This window comes from Papio anubis, chromosome 7 (assembly GCF_008728515.1).
Source record: "Papio anubis isolate 15944 chromosome 7, Panubis1.0, whole genome shotgun sequence".
Taxonomy (NCBI): domain Eukaryota; kingdom Metazoa; phylum Chordata; class Mammalia; order Primates; family Cercopithecidae; genus Papio; species Papio anubis.
This window is the reverse complement of record NC_044982.1, coordinates 34,994,964-35,013,875: the sequence shown is the minus strand read 5'-3', so window position 1 is coordinate 35,013,875 and position 18,912 is coordinate 34,994,964. Positions and strand designations below refer to the sequence as shown.

Here is an 18,912-nt window from a genome sequence, read left to right as displayed (position 1 = left end):
CTGTTTCAGATGTTGGAGCTTAATTTAAGACCACACATGAGAAAGCTAAAAGCCCTACCTCAGGCTTGCACATAGACATCTCTTCTGTAACTGACTGGCCTGACTTGTTTTGGTGTCCACGGTTGTTAGCCTGCCATTCTCCAGGTCTCCAAACTGGCTTCCTCTTGCTTCCCTAAGGCCCCCTCAGATACCTGTAGCCAATTGCTACCCACTTATGTGATCACATATACCTTTTTACTGCCATCCAGTCAGTACAAGAGGATTTGTCACCCAATATGTTCATCCTAAGTATATTTGCATAGGCTGTGCCAACAGGAACATAATAGATTGATACTCAATACATGCCAATGAGCAAATAGAAATAACTAGCTGGGCACGGTGGCAAGCGCCTATAGTCCCAGCTGCTCAGGAGACTGAGGCAGGAGGATCATTTGTGCCCAAGAGTTAGAGGTCAATCTGGGCAACATAGCGAGACACTGTCTGAAAAAAAACAAAGAAAGAGTAACTTTTCTTTTATGTTTTTTGCCTGATGACTCAATAAACCAGTTCAAAAGTTACATAAATCCTCAACTCCTGGCTCCTGGAAAACCACTATTTTGAAGGTTATTGTATGGATGCATCAGTATTCGCACAGAGCTGCAGTGCTTCTAGGGGTAGTCATGAGAGCATACATAGAGTCCTTGTGTAGCATGAAGTCTTCGTAAAGTCATGTCTACATAAAAGTTTTTAAACTCTACCAAGTATGACAAGGAAGAACTTCAGAACAGCTTCTTTGCAAATATCAGTCAGGATCTAGATATATGTTGGTGTCTGACATTATCACTGGAAGAACTGGTTAAAGACCAAGAAAAATGCCTGCCCACAGTTGTCAGCACAGTTCCATTTCATGAATGTGCTTTTTCTGGTTGACCTAATAAGTTAACTGTTCATGCCACAAAAGCTGTGTTTCTTGAGAGTTGAGGAAAAGAAAGCCTTAGTGTGTGTGGTTTACACTGAACATTAGGACTGCCTCAGGCTACTCTGGCACACTGGGCGGTCTGTGTGCCTCCGTGTATGCCCTGGTGTGTTTAAATTTTGTTCTCTGCACCCTCGTTGTCATCCTATGTATGTGAGAAATATGCCTTCCGTCTTTGTTTGGAAGTTACTTAGTTGTCTTTATCTGTAACATTTCCTTCTCTAAATCTTTTCTGCCTGGAATTTTTTTTTTAAGTTACTAACAATTAATTGCCTCTCTTTTATATTTTTTCCTTAAGATGAGAATGTTATTTTTCTGAATATTATGGACTAACTCAGAATTTGAAAGTTCAACCTCTGAAATAACAAAACCAGAACTTCTCTTAAGAGATGTGGTTAGCTCTATTTGCTTTAGCCTAGGTTGTGGGTATGGATCATTTTAATTGGTAGTTTTTGCTTTGTGTCACTGCACACAATGAACATTCACAATTGTGTAATATCTTGCTGTTACACAACAGAACTCCAGGTGATCTGGCCTAAGCGATCTTGCCACACCTCTTCCAGCTTTTGGGGGGTGAGTGGTTATTTTATCCAGAACCAGTTACTTTTAGTAACCTCAAAGACTGAAAACTAGAACCACCGAGGAAGAAAGTTCAAGTGAACCTTGAGAAAATGAGCCCTCTGTCAAGCCACAGATGCTTGATGCAGATCTCACTAACAAAACATTTTTTTACTTTGTTCTATGAAGCAACTAATCCATTCATTCAGTTGATATAGCAAGCCCAAATTCTTCAAGGGTCATTAAATCATAAGGCCCAAAGGAATTCAGAAAGGGCAGAGAGCCCATTCTTTGTCATATGTAAAGCATTCTACCAGGATGAGAATTCATACAATTGGTTTATTGCGGGGGGACGGGGGGGGATGAAAAAAATAATCTCAAGAGATTTCACAGCTTTTCTCTCTCTCTCTCTGTCTTTTAAGACAGGGTCTCTCATTTTGTCACTCAAGCTAGCGTTCAGTGGTGGCCCTGTAGCTCACTATAGCCTCGACCTCCTGGGCTCAAGTGATCCTCCCGCCTCAGCCTCCTGAGTACCTAGGACTACAGGCATGCACCACCATGCTAAGCTAATTTTTAATACTTTTGTAGAGACAGGGTCTCACCATGTTGTCCAGGCTGGTCTCATACTCGTATGCTCAGGCAGTCCTCTCACCTTGGCCGCCCAAAGTGCAGGAATTACCAGCATGAGCCACTGAGCCTGGCCCACACAACTTTTCTAAATAATTTCAGTATGTAATAAGTCCTCTCCCTTTTCAATATTTAATTCCATTCCTCTAGCTACAGCTCAAATACACAATTAAGAGATAATTTTTTTTTTATGAGCTGAGTGTTTTCTCAACATGAAGACTTTTGACATCTAAGATTCTGAGAACATGTGGTTGGCCCTTTTTGCCTTAACCTAGTTATTGGACGTAGATTATTGACTATAAGGTGTTCATTTGCAAAAAAAGAAAGAAGGAAAATTTGGTATAGCTCTCTACCCCCAGGCAAGTTGAGAGAGGAACATAGGGAAAATAGATTTGGAACCTGAGACCCTGGTTCAAGTCTCAGTTCTACCACTGATCAGCTATGTGGCCTGTGGCCAGTTGTACCATTTCACCTGGCTTGTCCCTCATCTGTAATCTAGGAGATGGCATATTGGCCATGGAATACACCGTAGGATCTTAAGGTGCACAGATTAAACAGATACAAGCACATGGTAACAAATGAAGATGGCTTACTATTGCATCTTTCAGTTCACTGGCCAGCAAACTGCATTTCAGCAGTCAGCTTGTTCAGTCTACACAATAGACAGCAGGTCAGAAACTAAGTGACTGATGGATAAAACCTGCAGCTGGTAATGTGCCGTGTCATACACATTAGCATAGCCTAGTACCACCAAACCAAAGTCCTGTTCCACCTACTAAATGGCTGTTTTTATATGTTTGTTGAACATAAAAAAGATTATCAAACGTATTGCAGACTGTAAATGTCATTTTAAGACCAAAGGTTTTTTGTCATTTCCTTTTGTAAACTCTTCATCACCTGCCTTAACACTTTTCTAGTGACTTTTCTTTTAACAGGCAGGTATCTCCCACAGCTCTTAGAACTACACTTTGTGTGTTTCATCCTATAATCATATTTTCTCTTCTCAAGCTTCCGGCTTTGTTTTGTTTATCCTTTTTAGATGCCAAACCTGCACATGACACTCTTCTCAGCTATGGCCAATAAAATGATAATGTTCATAGATATCTTGTTAGCTCCTTATTAAATAGCTTAGCGTTACAGGCTTTTCAGCTTCTGGTCCACAATGATCCCTGAGGCTTCTGCTGCTGCATATAGCTAGCCACTCATTTCCCTATGCTGTATGTATTAGTATGCCCTTATACTGTTAAATATCTGCCTTTTATAGATGGACAATTTTTCTTTACTGCAGTCACTTGGATATCTTCTTTGTCAACTTAATCATCCCTACTTCACTTGTTTGTTTTCCCCCCAGTCCTTTGGAATTAGTGTCTTCTAAACTGTGTTCCATACTCTATTGGATAGAGTACAGAACTGGCTAGTGCTGAACACAGTGGGAGGAGTCCTCCTTAATCATTATCCTCCACATTATCTGTCACCCAAAGGCTTGTTATTTGTACAAGCAATCACAGGAAACCCGATCAGCTCTCCTCCCCTTGGTATTAGACCAGCATTCAGCCTTTGCCCAGATTTTGTCACAGCCATTTGACAGGTGACTAATTGCTGCTCTCCGCTTCCTGAAAATATCATCTTTAGCAGGCCAAGCTTGTCTGAAACCCCCTTGCCATGCCTAAATAGTAGATGACTCCTAGTTTTCCCATCAGCAGCTTTCTACAGCCCAGACAGTGGCTGGCAGATGTTTTTCACAGGATGTGATGGTCTCAGTGACGATGCAGGAATTCATAATGGTCTCCTCAGGCCTCATAGGTTCAGCACTCAGGGCCTTGATTGATGACATTCAGGCTTCCCAATCCTGGGTGGCTCATCACTTGGCAAAGTCAGCAGATAGATGTAGGTCCTCCTTGTAAAGCAGCACCCGCTGAGAGTAGCATCTTTTTTGCAGATTGGTCATCTAGCATCCCCTCCTATAAAGCTTTGCCATAGCTGAGAATGTAAAATCAACAGATTGCAGCACATGTGGTCCATGGTTTCATTTGAGCGTCAGGTCAAGATAAGAAGTTTGGACAGATTCAGGCTGTCCCAGATCCTCGGTGACCTCATTGCCTCTCTTCTTTCTTTCTTTCTTTTCTTTTCTTTCCTTTCTTTCTTTCTTTCTTTCTTTCTTTCTTTCTTTCTTTCTTTCTTTCTTTCTTTCTTTCTTTCTCTCTCTCTCTCTTTCTTCCTTTCTTTCTTTTTCTTTCTTTCTTCTTTCTCTCTCTCTTTTCTTTCTTTCTTTCTTTCTTTCTGTCTGTCTGTCTGTCTTTCTTTTTGAAACAGTCTCGCTCTGTCGCCATGCTGGAGTGCAGTAGCGTGATCTTGGCTCACTGCAACCTTTGCCTCCTAGGTTCAAGCGATTCCCTTGCCTCAGCCTCCCAGCCTCCCGAGTAGCTCGGACTACAGGTGCATGCCATCACGCCTGGCTAATTTTTTGTATTTTAGTAGAGAGGGGTTTCACCTCGTTGGCCAGGATGGTCTTGATCTCCTGACCTCGTGATCTGCCCACCTCGGCCTCCCAAAGTACTGGGATTACAGGTGTGAGCCACTGCGCCCGGCCTCTTTTACATGGGGTATCATGTACTTGTGTATCCTCTCTTCCTTTTCAAAATTAACATCCTGACATGGCCAAACAGAATCTAAGGTTGTTCCTTTTTAGGAAAGGAGAAATGCCCTATAGCTTATAGAAAAATTAAAGTTAGTAGTTTCTTCATGTAGAATTTAGAGACATCTTGAGTACATTTCTAGTGATTCCAATTTGACCATACTCAGTTAAACTCACTTCTTATACATTGAGAAAAGTATAGATATTGCAGTTATTATTTCCTGTTATATCTAATGCTTTTTTGTTAGATATTATTGGTTCATTCCCTTCTTATGTAATTCCTGTGAAGAGATTTAACTCTCTGAGTAAAATGAAATTGAAACCTATTAAATTAACATGAAATTTCCAAGATAATGAAAGAGCCCAGTCACACAGCTCCCCTTAAAAAGTATGAAGCTGATAGCTTCATGTTAGTTGTATTGTAATTTAATCCACTTCAGAGATTCTTAGGCGAAGTGCATAGGTGCACATCCCTTGATGCAGTCTCAGGCCAGTGGGTCGGTCGGTCAGCTGCAAGGAGCCCACCCACAGCTGTGCCCAGAGACAGACTCATTTTAGAGTGGGAGGAGTTGAGGGGCTAATGCAGTATTTCTTCAACCCAAAAAAACATGAGAATACTTTGGAAGTGTGTTAAAATACAGATTTCTGGGGCTCCAGAAGATATAACACAAGCCCAGGATTCCCCAGTTGCATCAGTACATACAGGTGGCCACGTTCTGTGGCCTGAGAAACACTGCTACCATGACTTCACCTTCTTCATCTAGACAATATGGAACTGGATTTTGACCGTCATAACAGTGTGTATAATTCAGCTGGATGTGAGTGAGCAGTAGGCCTCAGCTGCTGTGAACACTTGGAGGATATTTTACCTAATCTTCCAGGCATCATTCCTCCTTTACTAAATTACGTATCTAAGATTGGAACACAAGAAAGTATGCTTTAGAAGAGCTCCCAGGTGATGCTGACAGGCCCACTGAATTAGAGGCCATGTGTACGAAAGTGCACAATTTCATGCTGTGAGTTGTGTGCGTTAAAGAAGAAAGCCATACCGGTGGATTGTTCATTTGTTTCTCTCGTACCTTTGTGCTTAAATCTAATTAATTGTTAAGTGGGGCTGTCTCAGTTATAACCACTAGTGAAAAGAAGTGCACTGGCATTTCACACCTGGGAGCTAGTGTCAGCCCATTGTGTTCATAGATAAAACCGGAATTGGGGTTGATCTTATTTAACCAGTTATCCTTTTAAGAATACATGTGTAAGCCAGGTGTGGCAATGTGCACTTGTAGTCCTGACTACTTGGCGGGCTAAGGTGGAAGGATCCCTTGAGCCCAGGAGTCTGAGGCTATAGTGAGCTATGATTGCACCACTGCACTCTAGCCTGAGCGACGGAGCAAGACCCTGTCTCAAAAACAAAAACAAAAATTAAGAAAATCATAGCTTTATTTTGTCTGTTTTGGGACTGAATATAAATGGAATCATACTATGTGTATTAATTTGTGTCCTGTGTCTTTAAGTCAACATTATGTTGATAAGATTTATCCATGTGTTGCAGGTAACATTAGCTTATCCCCATTGCTATATTATATTTACAGTATGAGAATATGGCGGCTTATTTATCCACTCTACTGTTGATGAACATTTGGATTGTTTCCAATTTGGGATATTCAGAATCTTTGTTTTTTGTTTTTCCTCTTCTTTTATTTTTTTGAGATAGAGTCTCATTTTGTCACCCAGGCTGGAGTATAGTGGTGTGAACTTGGCTCACTGTGGCCTCGACATCCTGAGCTCCAGCAATCCTCCCACCTCAGCCCCCCAAGTAGCTGGGTCTACAGGCACACACCACCACACCTGGCTGATTTTTTTTATTTTTTATAGAAACAAGGTTTTGCCATGTTGCCCAGGCTAGTCTCAAACTCCTGAGCTCAAGTAATCTGTCCACCTCCGCCTCCCAAAGTGCTGGCATTGCAGGTGTGAGTCACTGCACCCAGCCGATACTAAGAATTCTTGTACATGTCCTTTGGTACACAGACATATGTGTTTCTTTTGAGTTTCTAGGAATACAATAGCCATGTCAAGAATATACGTATGTTCAACTTAGTAGAGCCTCTGAACTAGTTTTCCAAAGTGGTTGTAACAAGTAGCACTCCAACCAGCAGTGTATGAGAGCTCTAGTGCTTCACATCCTTTCTGGCACTTGATATTATAAGTCTTTTTAATGTAGCCATTCTGGTAGGTGTGTAGTGGTCCTTCATTGTGGTTTTAATTTGCATTTTCCTGGTAACTGATGATGCTGAGCACCAGTGTTTATTGATCTAGGCTCCCTGGAACTTCTGCCTCGCAGGTTCAAGCGATTCTCCTGGCTTAGCCTCCCAAGTAGCCGGGACTACAGGTGTGTGCCACCACACCCAGCTATTTTTGTGTTTTCAGTAAAGACAGGGTTTCATCATGTTGGCCAGGCTGGTCTCAAATTCCTGACCTCAGGTGATCTGCCCGCCTCAGCCCCCAAAGTCGTGGGATTACGGGCATGAGACACTGCACCTGGCCTATCGTGGGACTTTTTAATATCAAAATAGTTTCAGATTTACAGAAAAGTTGCAAAGACAGAGTTCTCATAAACCCCTCACCAAGTTTCCCCTGTTGGCGTCATCTTACATTAGTGTAGTACATTTGTTATAGCTTGAGAATCAGTATTCCTTCAGCACTTTAAGTATGTTATCCCACACTCTGTGGGCCTGTAAGGTTTCCACCAAGTAGTTTGCTGCCAGATGTATTGGAGCTCCTTTTTATGTTTTTTGCTTCTTTTTTCTTGCTGCTTTCAGATATCCTTTCTTTATCCTTGACCTTTGAGAGTTTGATTAATATATGCTTGAAGTAGTGTTGTTTGGGTTGGACCCTTTTGGAGCTCTGTGACCTTCTTGTACCTGGGTATTTATATCTTTCTCCAGGTTTGGAAATGTTCGTTATTCTTTTGAATAAACTTTGTGCCCCGATCTCTTTCTCTCTCTACATCCTCTTTAGGGCCAATAACTCTTAGATTTACCCCTTTGACAGTACGGGCACGGTGGCTCACGCTTGTAATCCTTATCTTTTTGTGAGGCCAAGGCTGGCAGATCACCTGAGGTCAGGAGTTTGAGACCATCCTGGCCAACATGGTGAAACTCTGTCTCCACTAAAAATACAAAAATTAGCCGGGCATGGTGGCAGGTGCCTGTAATCCCAGCTACTTGGGAGGCTGAGGCAGAAAACCTGGGAGCGGAGGTTGCCGTGAGCCAAGATAGTGCCACTGCACACCAGCCTGGGTGGAGACTCAAAAAAAAAAAAAAAGAAAAACAAATTTACCCGTTTGAGTCTATCTTCTAGCTCTTGTAGGCATGTTTCATTCTTTTTTATTCTTTTTTCTTTTTTCTCCTGTGACTGTGTATTTTCATGTAGCCTGTCTTTGAGCTCACTAGTTCTTCCTTCTGCTTGATCAATTCCACTGTTGAGAAGCTGGTACATTTTTCAGTTTGTCAATTCAATTTTTCAACTCCAGAAATTCTGCTTGATTTCTAAATTACTATTTCCATCTCTTTGTTAAATTTTTGATAGAATTCAGAATTCCTTCTCTGTGATATCTTGAAGTTTATTGAACTTGCTCAAGGACAGGTATTTTGAATTCTCTGTCTGAATTCTGCATCACTCTGGGATTGGTCACTGGTGCCTTATTTGGTTCATTTGATGAGGTTATGTCTTCCTGGATGTTCCTGATGCCTGTGTACATTCATCAGTGTCTGGGCATTGAAGAGTTAGGTATTTATTCCAATTTTGGCAGCCTGGGCCTGTTTGTACTGGTTCTTCCAGAGAAGGCTTTCCATGTATTCAAATAGGACTATTGTGATCTAAGCTTGTGATCACTGTAGATGTATCAGCACTAGGGGGCGCCCTCAGTCCAGGAACGCTTTAACTCTCACCAGCTCCAAGAGGCGCTGCCTTGATGGGTTTGGGCAAGATAAGGGAGAACTCTCTGGGTTGCTAGACAATGTCTCTTCTCTCTTCCCTCTCAGAAGTAGTCTCTCTCTGTGCTGGGTTGCCTGGAGTTGGGGAAGGTGATTCAAGCACTCCCATGGCCACCACAGCTGGCACTGCACGGGGTCAGACCTGAAGATAGCACGGTATTGGGTGGCGGAACCAGCTGGGACTCAGCTTCCTCCCACTCTGGCTGAGAATTCCCCTCTGACCCAGAGCTGGTCTAAATGCTCTGTCCGTGGGTGCCAGCAGAATTCTGCTCAGTGTTGTGCTCTGCTGTGACAGGCCAGCAGTGAGTTCCGAAGCAAAGTCCCACACCCTCTCCCTCCCTGATGTGCACAGATTCTCTCTCCAAGCTGCTGTGCCAGGGTGGGGGAGGGGGCGTAGGCGATGCAGGACCATCTTTACTACCCTCTTCAGTGACTCTTTCCCCTTGATATGATGTGACAAGCAGGTACTGTGATCGCTCACCTGATTTTGGATTCTTATGAAGGTGCTTTATTGTGTGGATAGTTGTGCAAGTTGGTGTTCCTGTGGAGGGACAGTTGTTAGAGGGTTCTATTCAGTTATCTTCCTCCCCAAGTAAATGTTGATACAGTATTATTAACTAAAGTCCATACTTTATTTAGGTGAGGACCGTTCGTTTTTGACAAATGAAAGTGCCATTGAGGAATGCTTTGGGACCACAGACCATTAATTAAACCTCAAGTAAAAATAACTGAAAGTCTGTTGTAGCAAGAATCAGCCATCTTTGGTTTCACCCCATGCTGGAGAACTCAGAAAGGCTCAAATAGTGTGGTCCTGTGAGACCACTGGGCAGGAAGTATGAAAATCCTACAGTTAAAGGCCTTCTATGTTTATATGAGTTTTAGTTAACTAAAACTCTCATACCTTATTTTGAAAATCCTGCCTTTTTCTGTTCTGGAATTCTTGAAACCCCTAAATTTTGGACTCTTTAGTCATGTAGACTTTAGTTTTATTATCTTTTTCATTTTTGAGATGGAGTCTCTCTCTGTCACCGAGACTGGAGTGCAGTGGTGCAATCTTGGCTCACCACAACTTCCACTTCCCAGGTTCAAGTGATTCTCCTGCCTCAGCTTCCTGAGTAGTTGGGATTACAGGCACACACCACCATTCCCAGATAATTTTTGTATTTTTTTAGAGACGGGATTTCGCCATGTGGGTCAGACTGGTCTCGAACTCGTGACCTTAGATGATCCGCCTACCTCAGCCTTCCAAAGTGCTAGGATTAAGGCATAAGCCACCGCACCCAGCCCTAGTTTTGTAATCTTTAACTGATGTTTCAAATATATTGATGAGCGGGCTCCAGAGCCGATATGAATGCCAGCTGCCATGGGGAGGGAGCGCTCACTGTGCCCACTGGCCTTGGATGTGAGTCTGAAGAGCCATAGCCCTGATTCAGTCTCCTCTCCCCTCCTCAGCTTAGTCCTAGAGAGCATCACCACAATCCCTAGTTGTGAAGAAAGCAAGACAGAGGCATGGAGACGGTAGACCTTTTGCTTCTCTTTCTCCTGTCTCTTGCCACTGCCAAACTTCTGTGACAAACTTCGGTGGTGCCAGTGTGTTTGAAAGTGTCCCTGACAGTCTTAAGTATTTTTACTTTTTAAAGTGCAGACGAAGCGCTAGTAGCCATCTGTCATTTTGAGAGCAGACATTTAAATTATAGTGAGAAAACCAGGAAGGCCAGCCAGCCATCGCTGTTAATAGTTCATGAAAAATTCACTGTTGTTCCACCCAGCCATCACCCGTACCCCGGGCAACACTTTCATAGCTGACATAATGATCCTGAGATACACGTCTTTGCCCTGCTTCTCCTCAGTACCATGAGCTCCCGACACTCTGCCAGCCCAGTGGTTTTCACCAGTGCCCGAAGTTCACCTAAAGAAGAGCTTCATCCAGCCGCCCCCTCACAGCTCGCACCGTCCTTCTCCTCCTCCTCCTCCTCCTCTGGTCCTAGGAGTTTTTACCCTCGCCAGGGCGCTACTAGCAAGTACCTAATTGGATGGAAAAAACCTGAAGGAACCATAAACTCCGTGGGATTTATGGACACGAGAAAGTAAGAGTTATTTTGCTTCCCTTGCTGGTGGCTTGCTTTTAACATGATGGAGAGTAGAAAACCTTGGAGTAATCTCTTAAAACAAAAGAGACCAGGCTAGGGGGTTGGGAGGAGTTGGTCTGTTGGTGGGATTATTATGTTTTTTCGTAAGTAATATTTTCTTAAATTATTTCTCTGCCTCGTTCCTTAAACAAGATGTATTGCAAAATGTTAGGATTTGAGAATCTTAGATCTCAAAAGGAGTGTGTTTGAAGGATACACTTCAGAATAATTGCCCCTCTGGTGCTAAGACCATACTAGTCCCTTTGATTATATTAATCACAGCCTTCCCATGTAGTTCTTAACTAGGCCAGTAGGCACCAGAGGGAATATTAGAAAGTGAGTGAGTACCCCTGAAAATAAAGGACTTTTTGACAAGGTAGTACAGCAAAACATTAAATGATTCATTCAATTATTTTGTTTTCATTTGTGCAAAGGTTGCATTTTGGATGTATACCTTGTGGTCTTTTAGTAAACCTGTTGCTAATTTTGGCTTAGTAAAACTAATAGCTTTCTTTAAAAGAGTGACTTATTCATCAGATTTTATTTTGTGTTTCAAATTGGTTTTATTTCTTCAGTAAGCGTTTATATGAGTAGATTTTGATATAAGCAGAAGTAATTATCTGTTTCTCCACATAATATTTCTCTATTGACTTACATTCTTTAGAGCCTGTCGTGCCCTTGAGCCAACCTTGTTGAGTTGGTATCTATCATCTCTTCCCTTTTTTTCCAGGCGTCATCAGAGTGATGGCAATGAAATAGCCCACACCAGGCTGCGTGCCTCAACCAGAGACCTCCGGGCATCTCCTAAGCCAACCTCCAAGTCCACCATTGAAGAAGATCTAAAGAAACTAATCGACCTTGAAAGCCCAACTCCTGAATCACAGAAGAGTTTTAAGGTACAAGACAGAGCTCAGGGTAGATGGCAATTAGAAACAAGCCAGACATGATGGGGTTGTTAACCGTAGTCATGCTTTCCAGAAAGTGCCGGTTACTGGCTGCTCTTCACTGAGTCTCACTTCCTGCTATCATCCCATTTCCCTAATAACTGGTCCACAGTGTTTGACAATGCCCTGTCCCTGCAGCCACGTCTCATTAGTCATCGTTTCTATTAACATGGTCCTACCCCTACAGCTGTTTATTCTTCTACTGTATCCTGCTCAGAGTGCATGATTCCCTGAACATCACTTAGGCGATATGACTTCTTGGAAACTGTGCAGAGACACCTGTGGCTCCTATGGAAAGCTAGAACGTTTTCCACAAGGGTTTTACTGTCTTCTGTCCAGAGGGTCCTCCTCTTCTCAGAAATGGCCCCGTTTGCTCCTGACCCTGTCCAGCAAACCTACTGGCCATATACGGTATTCTCTTCACTCAGAGAAACTGCCTGATAGACAGTCACTCTCATCGCCACACCCCCAAAAGTAAACGTGCAGCTGCTGCTTCAGTCCAGCAATCTAAGTCTACCCACACACCTTCAGAACTTTCCAAACTCTCGTGACTTCATAAAGCCTTCTATTTTATCTCAGAATTCCAGACTGTAAATGTCTTCTCTAAAACCCAGTCTCTCTGCACCAAGTCCTGAATACCTGTCCAGTGTGTATGTTTGTGTGTTACCTAGACCTTTATGTGACCACGTGGAAAGGTTTGTGTACTTGTCTCAGCTTGTAGGACCTTTGGAAACTCACTTAAGGCTCTCTCCTTTCTTGTTCTATAAAGTGTGGAGTCTCACACCCCTGAGGATTGGAATAGGTGTTTATTGAGCTGGGCCTGAATTTATGTCACTCTTGAGTATAGGTATTTCTGTCTGAGGTCTTCTGGGTCTCCTACGAGAAGGGAGTGCACCCCCAGAAAGGTTATGGCTGCAAACTTTGAAGTTTTCTGTTCTCTAGGTTCTTAGGTGGATGATTTGTAGTCTATTTGAAGAGACTAGAAAGCTTTAAGAAGGACCTTGAGAATTGAATTGATTGAAGTGGAAGCTAGAATATTTCCTAAACCACACACCAGCTTCACACTGTGATCAGAGTGCAAGAGGCATGGCGGGTGGAGCGGCTGTGTGGGGCTGTCGCCCTCAGGCTTCCCCAGCACCATGTGTCTGTGTGTGTGTGTGTGTGTGTGTGTGCATCTCCCCAGACAGACCAGATAAACCCCCTAAACCTAAAAAATCAACATTCATAGGAACTGAATATACCCCCAAGGACCACTCTAGAGTTTCGTTGAGAAATAAATGATTTCTTAACATGATTTATGTTAATAAATCATTGTACAGATGTAGCCACTCTTGATTTCTGTAATTTCCGTCTCATAAGCCAGCACTTAACAGTTCTGACTCATCATTCAGGGCACAAATGGTTTCCTTAGCAACCTTGCAAAAGATAGTGCTTGAAACTTCTTTCTTTATCCATCAAAACCCAAAGAGGTATATTAAAATGTTTCAGTACCAGTTTCAAAATAAAAATTATTTCAGATTTTTCTTTTGAGGTTAAAGGGAAATAAAACCTGCCCTGAGTGGAGTTTTTCTTCCAACTCCTAGTTTAACATTTTTGGCAAGGGGCAAGCTCGGAGCCTTCATTCTTTTGATTTACTGACGCAGTAGAAATAATTGAAGGCAAATGTTTGATTTTGTCCTTATTCCAGGTCTTGGCTTTTATTTCCAAAATGAATTACTTTAGCATTCCTATTTGAAACAGGAGTGTGCTTTCTTTATGTTGTGACTGTATTACTGTGAGACTCTGTGAAGAAAGTGCTTGTGCTGGCTAAACCATCACAGTGAGCAGGAACTGGGAATAGGCTCAGGTTTTCTCTCTCCAGTTTCATCTTATTTGAGCAGGTTTAGTTTCAGATGAGTTAGCTTAGCTCCCTTTGTCTTCTGAGAGTCGTCATCTGAATGATGGAAGCTCTGCTGTGTCAGTAAGGCTGGCATGCCCTTGAGAGGTCTTCCAGGCCACTCCTGGCTCAAGGCTCCAAACCACTGCCTCAGACTTCAGGATACTAGGTGTCATGGCCAGCTTTGGGCTGTGACACTCCGAAGCCACTCATGTGCCACATTGGTTTTCCTGGATAGCCAGTGCTACCTATGAGCTTTTGTTAATATTGAGTGGCAGGGTCACTCCCAGGCTCATTTGCCAGGAGAGCAAGGACCTCAAGAACAGTGGCAGAGCTGCAGCACTCTAAGAAACCTCACTGGCAAGCAGAGATGGGATAACCTTATTTTCCCCAAGGGTGGCATACAGTCTGACAAGTGAACAGACAGTTGTTCTGTGCCAGTGCTCTCAGGTATATACCAAAGGAGGAGGCTTCATGTGGCTCCAGTATTTAGGAAAAGCTTCTTGTCAGTGCAGGTGACACATGTCACTAATAACCAGGGGCACTGAAAAGAATGAGAGAACAGGAGACTGGCATGAAGCAAAACGTCACTTCTCCAGGCCCCGTTCCTCAACTGTGAGATAGAGGACCAGAGGAGATCAGTGGTGCCCAACCAGTCTTAAAGCTCAGGAAGCCTTTTTTTTTTTTTAAATCACACATGGAACCCCATTATATAGAATTCAGACAGCAGAGTTTCTCTTATGGGAGGGATGGGATGGCCTGGACTCCTGGGTCCCACTTGAACCTCTCCATAGCAGTGGTGCTATAAGGAACCTTTAGGGCCTCCTTGGAGCACAAGTTAGAACCAGCCCCCTTCTCGAATGTCCTCTGAAATCCCTTCCAGGTGTGATCCCACTTCCAGTGCCATCCCACTCCACTGTGATTCTTTCCCAAGGGCTGGTAACACCGGACAGCGCTCCTGGGCGATCCCAGGTACAACCTGCAAGGCAGGCAGGGGCTGCTCTTGGGAAGCAGATAGTTCTGTAAACCTTTAAGACTAAAGTTGAAGAGGATGGGGCGAGGGGCCATCCCAACATTCTCGGACAAGGCTGTGTTCTCCTACCTTTTAATGAATGAGCAGAACACCGTTGGGGGAGGTTGCTTCCTCTGCTTCCTGCCCTGCCTCCCTTCAGTGCAGGGTGTTTTAGCTTTTCACAGGGCACACTGCTTAAAGAAGCTCTTCAAGGTAGCTGTTCATGGCCTTGACGCATATTAACGTTTCCCAAAGAGGCTGAAACTAGAATTGGCGGAGGATTTCACACCTGTAAAACCGTCAGGGTGGGGATACTGGAAAGGAAATCCCTTTACTAAAACCAGGGGTGCTGAAAACTATTTAGCAGCAGTTTTTCCGTACCGAAATCTGAGATCTGACCTGGCAGGCAGGAGCCTTATGTGATAGTCCTAGAACGTTGCAGGTGAAGATGTTTTTTTTGGTTTTGGTTTTAATCTGGTTTTATTTTTTAAGAAAATTACAGTTAGCAAGCCATATAATGGCTCTAATGCTCACTCTTCTCCACAAAAAGAGAAGGGAAATTGTCACTTTCATTCCAAGTTCTCTCTCTCAAAGCATTTATCACAGCAATTTAGTTTCTAGACAAGTACGTATGTACTTTGGATTTAATTCATCATGAATTTTTTTAAAGTGAACATAATTTTTACCCAGTTGGTCACACCTTGGGTGTATTAACAATGTGTTTGATTAATAATCTTTTGGTATTTATGCAGCAGCTGTGCATACCACATTGAGGGTAGCTTGGACCTGGTTCACCCCTGGCTAGTTGAGTGGAAGCATGCTAGGCCCTGTGTATCCACTGTGTATTTCAGCCCACTAAATGGAGCATTTGCTAAATCATTCTCTGTCTGCCCCTTCAAAGTATTATGGGAAGTCCCAGGGTGGCTTTCAACCAGTGGTGACAGCCTCCTCACGTCTTTACCTGTTCTCCACATCATTTTCCCTATCGACGCAGACAGTGGCCCAAGAGGAACTGAATCAGAATGACTTTATTGTTCATGGGTCGAATGTTCTGTTGCCTTTCAGGTTGCTATTTTTAATGTGTCTGCTGTTCTCAGTGCAAGGGATTCTCAGAAGCTTGCTATTTGCAGAAAAAATCTCAAGTAAAATCAGATTTGGTCACAAAGGCAAAAGATGTCAATAAGAGATACATCTGGAACTATTTGTCACGTATAAATAAATATATAGTTATTTGTTATTTATAAAGATGACTTCCCTATTCTTTCTTTATTTTTTGAGACAGAGTCTCACTCTGTTGCCCAGGCTGGAGGTCAGTGGCACAGTCATGGCTCACAGCAACCTCCGCCTCCTGGGTTCAAGCGATTTTCCTGTCTCAGCCCCCAAGTAGCTGGGATTACAGGTGCACCACCACGGCTGGGTAATTTTTGCATTTTTAGTAGAGATGGGGTTTCACCATGTTGGCCAGGCTGGTCTTGAACTCCTGACCTCAAGTGATCTGCCCACCTTGACCTCCCAAAGTGCTAGGATTACAGGCATGAGCCACCATGCCCAGCCTACCCTATTCTTATTTCATGAATAGAAATGCATCTTCAAAAAATAAACTTTCTCCAAAACTCATGAAATGTATCTACCTTGATAGATTCAGTTGGTATAAGTTAGTAATCAAGAGCTACCTGCTATATGAGTTAAAATATTTTGATGATCAAATACCCTTGTTGCCCAGCAAGCATGTTATCATCTGACAAGCTTATCAGGACACCCTCCTAGCACTGTGGCTCTCTGTTCCCCCAGGGGCCATAACACCATTTCTTCATGCCACTGACACCCGCCATTGTGCTCAGTCCAGCGTTTTGTTTAATCCCTGTGGTAATCCCGAGAGGTTTTGTGCTCCCATTGTACAAACGAGGAATTAGGCTCAGAGAGATTGTATGATTTGGTGAGAGACACAGGATTTAAATAAAAGTCACATTTGTCTGATCCTAAAGTCTTGTTTTTAACCACACACGATCTTGATAAATCCACTTAATCACATACCTGAATCATAGGGAGCACCGATAGACTGCAGGCAGCGTGCCAGACTGAGGAATAACGACCAGGAACTCTTGGGTTAGCTCCTTGAGGATGTAGAAATAGACAGTGGGCCCTGAAGCTTCCTTGCTGGGGGTGTATCTGAACCAGTAACTTGGTTATCCCACCCTCCCCCAACCTTGGTCTCAGGGATCTGAACCAGAAAATTGACTTTCTTTTGTCTCGATCCTGTTTTTCAGTTCCACGCACTCTCCTCTCCTCAGTCTCCTTTCCCCAGCACCCCCACCTCACGGCGGGCCTTGCACAGAACACTGTCGGACGAGAGCATTTACAGTAGCCAGAGGGAGCACTTTTTCACCTCCAGGGCATCACTTCTGGACCAAGCCCTGCCCAACGATGTCCTCTTCAGTAGCACGTACCCTTCTCTCCCCAAGTCACTCCCATTGAGGAGGCCTTCTTACACCTTAGGAATGAAATCGCTGCATGGTAAGTGGTCTTTCAGCTGCAGCCTGGACAGCCCTGTTGATGATGGTCAGTGTCCCCAGACGTGGCTGCCACTCGGTGTGCTCAGAGAGGGGTCCTGTATCCATGCTCAGATGGTCTCAGCTCACCCGCCCCTTCGTCATTTGCCCTCTCTCTCCTGTAATCCCAGACCACCACAGTCACCCAGGATGCTTGCTAGAAGTAACAGATTCCCACACTGGACCCAAGACCTCCTGAATTTGAATCTCCAAAAGAGTAGTCTGGGAATTGGTATTCTTAGCAACCATGCCAGCTGCTGTTTTGATTGAGCAAATTTGGCTAGCACTAGATTAGTTATTTCTTAGAGAGTTGTATCCACTGCTTCCTATAGCCACCGTAAGAACCCAGACTTGCCATTGCTCTCAGTCTTTCCCAGGCTGTAAGGAAATTGCCTGTGGTGTCAGCCACTCATTTGTTGACTCATTGATTTATTCATGCAGTGAGCAGGCAAGCATTATGTAAGGAAAAGGCCTGTGGATAATGGGTACCTCCATGTTCTTGCACCTGGTCCACATATGCCTTGTTTGCTTTGTGACCCAGCTAGATCCCAGTTTTATTGAGGGCCATGTTCTGGGACTCGGGATTTAAAATTTGGTTTTTCCCTTTTTCCTGTCTCTGTCCCACCCCATTCCAGGGCTCTACACCTCCCCTCATAGCTGTGGCCCAGCACAGCAGATGCCTGTCATGGAACCAGTGTTCCTGATCATTTACCAGATGCACTGCTCTCACCCTTCCTCCCTTCTGTCCTTTTTCCTTCTGCGAACTCTGCTGCAGCTTTTATATCTCTGGTGTCCATTCATACCCACGTTTCTTTTCCTTCTGCTGCTTCTCTGGAACAGTAATTTCTTTACATCTCTTGCTTTTGCTGCCTTATTTTTGAGCTGTCAGCCCACGCTCATGAATGTTCCTCCATGTCTCCGTCCTACTCACTGCTCAGCAGCACAGGCCCACCCACCCTGCTCGCCCCGGCAGGCATCACACAAGGCTCATGCCAGCTTCCCCTGCTTCCTCCCCCATCCACCTGCAGCTTATATCTGGGTTCTCTTTGCTCCAGGAAGTCACCTCCAATGAACCAAGGTTGGCACATGAAATGACCACTTTTTATCATCAGACTCCAGAATAAGCCTTGTGACCTCCTGTCCCTAACCTTTTTCTCTCCTCCTCTCCCTACATCAGGGTCAGTCTTCCCTGAATTCCATTATTCCTGCCTTACTTTGATTGCTCTCTTATTTCCCTGTACTTCTAATTTTGCCTTTGCAGTGTAAAGGTGTAACCCCTTTGTGAAGTCTTCTCTGCATGTGTCATGTCAGAGTAGGCCCTGAGTCGTAGAAGCCTACATTCCAAAAGAGCAGCCCAGAAATCTGCCTCCCACACATGGTCATTGTCCAGACGAGGAGTCCTGGGACTAAAGGGCCCATGTGAGTCCACAGTGGAAGGGAAGGAACAGGCAGCCCTCTCTGAGGCCCTTCCCATCAGCTTTTCTTGTTTTCCTGAATAAGATAGCAGGTGCAGTGATTTCACATCCTAACCAAGCAGTCCTCATTGGGCTGATCCCTCAGCCCTACCTTGCTTGGTGACTTCCACTGAAATGTGTTTGGGGAATGAGGAAGGGTGACTTCTTTCATCCCCCA

General features: G+C 43.9%; 1 protein-coding gene across 18 annotated transcripts in view; it reads left to right on the top strand.

Moving 5' to 3' along the window:
- Positions 1-18,912, top strand: part of SIPA1L1 (signal induced proliferation associated 1 like 1) — a 410,818-nt gene that overhangs the window by 384,799 nt on the left and 7,107 nt on the right. For all 18 annotated transcript variants that reach the window (XM_017961310.3, XM_021941336.2, XM_021941338.2 and 15 more), the window contains 3 exons: positions 10,621-10,857; positions 11,630-11,795; positions 16,999-17,245. In XM_017961310.3, coding sequence (XP_017816799.2) covers positions 10,621-10,857; positions 11,630-11,795; positions 16,999-17,245 — 650 coding nt within the window. The remainder of the gene's footprint in view (positions 1-10,620; positions 10,858-11,629; positions 11,796-16,998; positions 17,246-18,912) is intronic.